General features: G+C 37.1%; 1 protein-coding gene across 3 annotated transcripts in view; it reads right to left on the reverse strand.

The window, feature by feature from the left end:
• Positions 1-5,628: 5,628 nt before the first annotated feature.
• LOC107723600 (probable ATP-dependent RNA helicase DDX5) overlaps positions 5,629-8,107 on the reverse strand; it is a 6,082-nt gene continuing 3,603 nt past the window's right edge. For 2 of the 3 annotated variants that reach the window (XM_016532301.1, XM_016532302.1), the window contains exons 9-13: positions 7,975-8,085; positions 7,826-7,887; positions 7,666-7,725; positions 6,589-6,810; positions 5,629-6,455 (exon numbers count right to left, since the gene is read on the reverse strand). In XM_016532301.1, the coding sequence (XP_016387787.1) occupies positions 6,061-6,455; positions 6,589-6,810; positions 7,666-7,725; positions 7,826-7,887; positions 7,975-8,085 (850 nt within the window). In that variant the 3' untranslated portion in view covers positions 5,629-6,060. Of the gene's footprint in view, positions 6,456-6,575; positions 6,811-7,665; positions 7,726-7,825; positions 7,888-7,974; positions 8,086-8,107 lie in introns of all 3 variants that reach the window. The other variant, XM_016532304.1, reaches the window with a different exon arrangement.

Here is an 8,107-nt window from a genome sequence, read left to right on the forward strand (position 1 = left end):
TTGACAATTTCTGTTGCTACTTTCTGATTACGTTTCTGGCTACATTTAAAATCAAAACATATTGATCATTTAATAATGGTTGTAATGCGAAAATGTTTGTTTTCAACTTCCAAATAGATGTCCAATGATTAATAAATAAATATTTGATTGCTGAATATTGTACCCTAATTGAAGTAGCTGTTTAGTAAGATCATGATTTTGCATACTATTGCATGAATGACTGCCTGAGCCTGACACATAATATATTATTATATTTATGACTAACAATCAAATGTTAGAAACTAGTTGCTATGAATGCAGGTGCCATCAGTTGTCTTCTTTTGAATGAATTGTTTTTCATTGAGTCAGTGTTGCTGATGCAAAGTAGGCTCTCGTTACCAAACACCAAGAAACTAAATTAGGATACAATTATGAGTCATTCGCAAACTGTTAAACATTAAACTGTTGGTTACTTTAAAACTAACCTTCATCTGGGAAATCAGAGGGATATGTGAATATTTGATATGTTAGCTGGTGGCATATGTCAGATTTATTGCATGCCTCGGGCAGAGAAAAGCTGTTGCTATCAAACATTTTTTACTTAATCAACTGAGTCAGTGTAATGGTGAAGAGCTAGATCAAATAGGCCAATTGATGGAAGGTTTACAAAGAAATTTCATGCTCCCTTCTAAAAGTATTTTTTAATATTTTTGAAATACAAAAATACAGTAGTTTATTTTGATACTTGGTGTGGCTGCTGTATTTTGTCGTTTATTTTGATACACTTAAAATTAAGGTATTTGGTATTTTATTTTAAAATACATTTTGATTTGTCTTTGCCCAACCCTGCATATCCCAAATATCAAAACTCATATATGTCATTTACCTACCTAAAATTTTACAGTCACTGTTATGCACACTGAGCATAAACACAGCTCAAAGGCTTCCTACTAGTGGCCTTCACAAAACTTAACATCCAGCACAGTTTTATCATAGGTAGAATGCAAAATGTTTAAAAACAAGCATTTCAGTGAAATTTACGTTATGCAATATTTCAAACCTTTAATCCATGGGGGGGAAAAAAATCAACCCAAGGCAGCAGTTTAAAAGTAGCCCAATTCCGTGAAGAAGAAGAAAAAAAACCTGACTAACAGGAGCTGCAGGAGTCAGATTTCACTGATCATGATCACGGGTCAAGAGTAAAGGAGAGCTGACTGACAAGACCATGCTGGAAGATTTCCTGCGCAACAGGTCCTGAGCTCAGTGACAAATATCTCATCCCTATGCCCTAATCCCTTCAAAGGGTTTACCCTCCGGAGTGAGAGCTTTGAAGGGTTGAAGGGGACCAAACAACTGTTTCTTGAAGTGCCCTTCTGCGTCATAATCACGTGCCCACACGGAGGCGCCGTCATCATGGAAAGAATCTGCGCAAAGGATCATGGGGGCCCGAAGTGTCCCTCAGTTGTACCCTTCGAAATCCTTCATTCCGAAGGGTCCTTTGAAGTTGCTAGTTTTGAGCACTTCGGTTTGGAACGACCCTTCAATATGGCGGCCATGATTGTTTTCACTCTGAAGTGCCCTTCGGAGGGCGATATATCCCGTTTGGAACACACCGTATATGCGCGGTTACTACCTGGTTTTCTAAAAGCCAGCTCAGTCATTTCCGGTCAATTGTCAAAATCAGCTGTGCTATCAGGGGAGCACCCTGTCGCTACGTAATCCATTCACAATTAAAAGTTTTGTTTGCCTAAGAGGACCATACTGTATACTGCCGTATATTGTTTCAGGAATGACAAACGCGAATGAATCCGCTAAATTGTTCCGCGAGTGATTGCTCTAAATTGTCGGTGAACCTGCAGCGATGTAGGAAACGAACTAACTGACAAACCGATGTCAAAACTAAACCTGTGCATCAAGTGATTCAGACTAAATTCAGAGTAACAAAACTGTAAAAAAAAAAAATTATTTTAAATAAAATCTAAAAAGATTTTATAAATATTGAATGCATTATTTAATTGTTATACCATTAATAATTAATTATTTAATTTGTAGTTAACTAGTTAAGTAAATAAATAATGAACCCTTATAGGCTGTCGGTGTCTGGGCTTATTTATTTATTTTTAAATGACATGAGACATTGTGACTTCCTGCACTTGCTATACTTTATACTTTAATACAGTAAAAGTACCAATATGTGTTACAATAGTCATTTTATAATAAATCCAAAAGCAAGACGTCAAAAAAAAAAAAAAAACCTATAGGGAGTTGAAATGACAACTGAGCTAATGAGTGACCCTCTGCTTCCATCTACTGGTTATAATGGTAATTTCATGTCATTTTCATCTTAAAAGTCTTTGTTCTAAGTAGATATTGATTAAGACAGTTTGGTAAAAAAAAAATTCAACAAAATTAAAAATCTCAAAAAACATTTTCGTTACTTGAAATAAAATAAATGTTATCTGAAATAAAATACTTAAACTGTTTTATTTTAGCTAGTTGACAAGGAAACATTTCCCAATTTCATTTAGTTGATCTTGATGTTGTAAAATAACTAAAACTGAAATAAAATGTAATAATTATAAAGACAACAAAACATATAGACATGTAAAAACAACAAATCTAATAAAAACAACAAAAACAAACAATAAAATTGCTAAAACTAACTAAACTGAAAACGACAGCAGAAAATATAAAAATAATTCAAAATATTAACAAAAACTATAACGCTACCTGAATGATACTAAAATAATATTACTTTACAATAAGGTGTCAGTGTAAGATATAAGTGTACAATGGGGGATGGGGGTGGTTTTGGAAATCTGCTTAGGGCCCCCAAAATGCTAGGGCTGGCCCTGCGCCGATGTGCCCTGGGCACAGATGTTTTCACAGTTTGCATCTGTATGCCTAATCACACAGGATTCTCAATGACACTATTACGTGGAAGAGAATGCAAACAATGTACTGTAGTTCACACGCAAATTCACGCTTAAAAATAAAGGATCCACTTTTTTTTCTTTTTGATGCCATCGAATAACTATTTAGGGTTCCTGAAAGAACCTTTTTTTTTTTTTTTGTGAAGAACATTTTAATAATCTAAAGAACCTTTTTATTTGATGCCTGCCCACATGAATACTGGCTCAGTAAACGGATACATATAGCAAATGTTGGTTTTTATTCTATCAAGGTGCGTTTTTTCTCAAATCTTACCTATAATAAATTGTTCACACTGTGTGTTAAATGCTTGAACACACAACAGATGAGAGCATCTGTGTCAAATCTGATCACTCAAATCCTAATGGTCACATCAAATGGAAAATACAGCCAGAGAAGAAAACATCATTGTTGTGCGCTGCTCAGTGTTGGGCTCGTTACTTCAAAAATGTAATTTATTACTCTTAACTAGTTACTCCTTTCAAAAGTAATATTATCACTTTACTTATTACTTTCTGGTAACAGTAATTAGTTACACTACTAGTTACATTACTTTTCCTTCACGTCCCACAGAAATTGTAATTGTGTATCTTTCCCATAAAATTCTTCTAAAATGTTTACAATATATTTCTGCCTCATCATTTGACCAAAATCTCAGAAGTTATTACAAACACTCAATGGTGATTGATAGTCAGTGTTGGGGATAACGCATTGCAAGTAACACAAGTTATGTAATCAGATTACTTTTTTTCAAGTAACTAGTAAAGTAACCCATTACTTTTTAATTTACTAGGAAATATCCGAGTGACCTTTTCAAATAAGTAATGCCAGTTACTTTGTTTTCCCATGTATTGACTGAGAGCTCTTTTTTCTTTTGTAAATGCAGAGGGTTGTGTGCGCTGTGTAAACATGATGCTTACTGTAGTTCTAGACTATATGTCAACATCCATTTATTCATCTCACTCGCACAAAAACAGATTCAGTATTCCTCAAAATGAATAAAAACAGTGAAATGCAAACTCAGAATATGACGCAAACCATATTAAATATGTTAAATAGCACAAATATCATTTATGTATTTATTCCCATTTTGTTAACCAGTGTCTTTGCTGCTGACCTTCAATGATCCATTTCAACCATACCAATATGCAAAAATGACTTTAGATAAACATAACATTTGTGTTTCCTTTTTTATTGCTGAAAAGAGAAAAATGAGCCCAGCCCAGATGAGAAAAAGTAACGCAAAAGTAATTTTACACATTACTTTCCATAAGAAGTAACTAAGTAACCCAATTAGTTAGTTGAAGATAATTGTAGCTATAATTTCTGTTACCCATATATTTCATGAAGTATTTTATCAAAAGAAATCACATAAGTTCATTAGATTTTTAATTATAGCAATATAATTTATATGGGGATCAGAGGAATGTGGCCGCGGGCAAGCCATGTAATGCCAGAGTAAAGTTATGCCACAACTTACTGTTCAGATCACCTTTTGTCCTGACAAAATCAGTCTACTGGCAATATTTCTATCCCCTGAATGTAAGCTTTTCCATATTCCAAGCTTTCCTGATGCACTGGTGACTTCATGTGCCTGTGCGAGTCGTGAAAATAAATCTAGGAATTATTGGATTTCAAATCAGTAGGGGTGGAGGCATCAAAAGTAACTAAGTAACAAGCTGTTTTATGGATGGTAACTGTAATATTACTGAAATATTAATAGTAATTAGTTACACTACTAGTTACTTCAAAAAGTAATATTACTGTAACTAGTTACTGCCTAACACTGGCACTGTCACTTATGACTGTGAGTCTGTAGGAATCCGCATTAGTGTATGTTTGTGCTCATTATGGGCTATTCATCCATATTTCTAATTGAATTTGCTGGGTGGCTGAAAAAAAATCCCCTTCCCCCTTCATCTAGTATAACACTTGTGTGACGCTTACCTTTTGGTGTCTTTAAGATTTGTTTTTGATCTTTTTTCAGCCTTTGACGTTCACCAAGGCTGCATTTATTTCATCAAAATAAATTTAAAATAACCATTGTATTTGAATATATTTTAAAACGTAATTTATGCCTGTGATCAAAGCTGAATTTTCAGCATCATTACTCGTCTTCAGTGTCACATGATCCTTCAGAGATCATTCTAATATGCCGATTTGCTGCTCAAGAAACAGTTATCAATGTTGTGCTGCTTAATATTGTGGAAACCAGTTAAGAATCACTGCAAATACATTTAAAATAATGTTTATCCCGGTCATTGTTGTTGTCAATGTTAAAAACAACATGGATACAAGTTGTGGATAAATCTCACAAGAAGATGCTGCTCAATTGTGCACATGAAAACATTAAGAGTCATTGATGTTACATTTATTTTTGAGAAGTTCTAAAATATAAAATATTGATTTTAGCCCTCATGAAATGTCATTTAAAAAAATAAAAATAAAAAATAAGTTAAACTGAAGGTAGAGAGGAGTTAAAACCTTTTTGGAAGTTATTTTTTAATGACCCATTAGTGGGAGAACTCAATACATCTGTTAAACAATCAATTAATGATACAAATATAAAATACAAAACATAGAACTGAGCAATAAGCTTGAATAGCCACTTAAGGTGTGCCATAACTATAAACAAGTGATTGATTTAAAAAAATAAAAAAATAAAAAAAAATAAAAAAAAAACAGCTTCCTTTGCAATAATCAAACTCAGTTCCTTTGCATTCAGCACTCACTGAACAGTTATAAATTACCCCAAAAAAAAAAATTGCTCTCCTGCAACAATGATTCAATCCTAGCCTGTAAAAGAAAGCTATATAAGATGCATTAATATTTAGATGTAACTTCTGCTACTCACAAATTCAGACACAAAAAAAGTGTTACTTTTAAGAGTTTATTTGAGGACCATGCAATGGCCATGAACGGCCCTTGACATTTTTACAAGTGTAGATCCTTCATTAGCTCTACAGTACAAAATAACTTTAAGTTACTTAAAAAGAAAAGATACATTAACAAAAAAGAGGGAGGAAAAAAAAATCCTGCACAGCAGACTCTGGGATGCTTGTGACGGCATGTACATTTTACAACCGGCTCTGAAGAAATAAAGTTACATGAACGGAACAGTTAAAGATTCTGATTAGCAAATGAAACTGTTTACTGAGGGAATGCAGGAGGAGCCATGGGGAACGGCATGGACTGTGGCATCTGTTGGGGGTTGAAGGGGAATGGTGGAGGGTGGTTCATGTTGTTCTGAACGGCCCCTTGGTTGGGAGCAAACTGCTGGTTCTGATAGCCTTGGTTTCCATACCCACCAGATTGATTGCCAAAGTTACCCTGTCCATTATTGCTGTAACCCGCGTTGAAGCTGTTACTGCTGTTGTAACCGCTAGATCCGTTTTGAGTTTTGTTTCCAAACACCTTCTTTTGCCCGTAAGAGTCACTGTTACGGTTATCCTGGCTGTAGCTGTTGAAGTCCCGCCTGTTGCCCGCTGAGTGGCGATCGCGACGGTCGTCCCTATACCCTCCACCTCGACCACCCCTTGAACGACCTGGAAGAGAAACTGTAGTTAAATTTGGATTCGTAAACAGATCAGAACTAAAGTTAAAGAACCATACCCTTTAAAGAGGACAAAACAGGCTGAGAATAAACCACAGTTCTTGTATCTCACCAATTGGATTTACCTCCTCTGTCTTCGGCCATTTGGATGAGCTTGGGGTTTATGGCTTGGTTGGCCTCACGGAGGACCGAGACGAGGTCGTGAGCCTGTTTCATGTTGTTGGGCGTAAAGAAAGTGTAGGCCGTGCCGGTTTTCTGACTGCGAGCCGTACGGCCAATGCGGTGAATGTAGTCCTCGGAATTATTGGGGTAGTCATAGTTAATGACAAATTTGATGTCCTCCACATCTGTTAAGAGAAAACGGACGTGCCATGGCAGGAATAGAGGAGTGCGGGTGCACACCGCCATAGCAGCGAGGACAGGAGGTGTTAGCAAGGGAAACAATGAATGATAGGTCATCGACTTACCACGCTGAGGAAAGGATGGTTAAAATCAGGACTTTAAGGATCCAAATGACAATTAACAATGTCCTCTATTAAAAGCGACAGGACAAACTGCTGCATCTTGCCAAGACTCAACTCGCTCAAAAACGAGACCGATTAAGGCCTTAAATTTAAGACTGACGCAAGCTTTCCAACCAACCGGTGCTCACTTGAAAGAAAATATGATTCTCTTTGGCAGGACTCGACATGACTGAAGCCAGCAAAAGGAGGGCACGCATCGACCAGCCGGGTAATCACATTCAGTGCGGAGGCATGTAGATTAAAGCAACTGCTCTCGACGGAAAACCGCTAAAATTTCATACAACGCACTTCCTTTAGAGAAAACTCCCAGTCCTTAAACTTAAAGTTCAACAGTTCAAGCTGTTGCGCGAGAGCAGATGAGAGCAGGACGCAAGTGCAGCCACTCAACGGCGAAGCACTCCTCCGTGGTATGCCGCCCCTTGGATTACACCCCAATCACGGAGCTCCGACCACCTCTGAATGCAATTTGATTGGCTGGCAGACAAGTAGAACTCCACAGAGGAGCTCCTTACCCCCTCCTGGTGAACCTGGACGCGTCATGCCAAGGTCCTGCCTCCAAGACTCCACCTTCAGGTGAGAGGGGCTCAGAAAGGCACAGCAGTTAAAAGGAAACGGCAGTACTGTATATAGTATACACAATATGAAGTGATAAGGACATAATAAACTGCAATAACAAACCTAGTCCTCTGGAGGCAACATCTGTGGCAATGAGGATGGGCGCTTTGCCATATTTGAACTCTGAGGTAGGGGAAAAAAAAAAAATAAATAATTGTAATCAAATCATGCAAATTAACCAAAAATGCATTGATGATCTGAGACCTTGATGGCAAACACGTACCATTGAGCACCCAGTCTCTTTCCTGCTGACTCTTGTCTCCATGGATGCCCATTGCTGGCCACCTGCAACAGGAAAATCCAATGAATTCCCTCCATTTCACACCCAAACGAAGCAACCATGACACAGCGAAGCAAAGCAGGTCATCTTACCCATCCCTACGCATCCTCCTGGTGAGATCGTCACACCTTTTCTTGGTCTCCACAAAAATAATGGTCTTGTTTTCCTTCTCGCTCATGATTTCCTCCAGCAGGCGCATCAGTCTGAAGCAAAAAAAAAAAAAAA

The sequence above is a fragment of the Sinocyclocheilus rhinocerous genome, unplaced genomic scaffold (assembly GCF_001515625.1).
Source record: "Sinocyclocheilus rhinocerous isolate Xijiao unplaced genomic scaffold, SAMN03320098_v1.1 scaffold154, whole genome shotgun sequence".
Classification (NCBI taxonomy): domain Eukaryota; kingdom Metazoa; phylum Chordata; class Actinopteri; order Cypriniformes; family Cyprinidae; genus Sinocyclocheilus; species Sinocyclocheilus rhinocerous.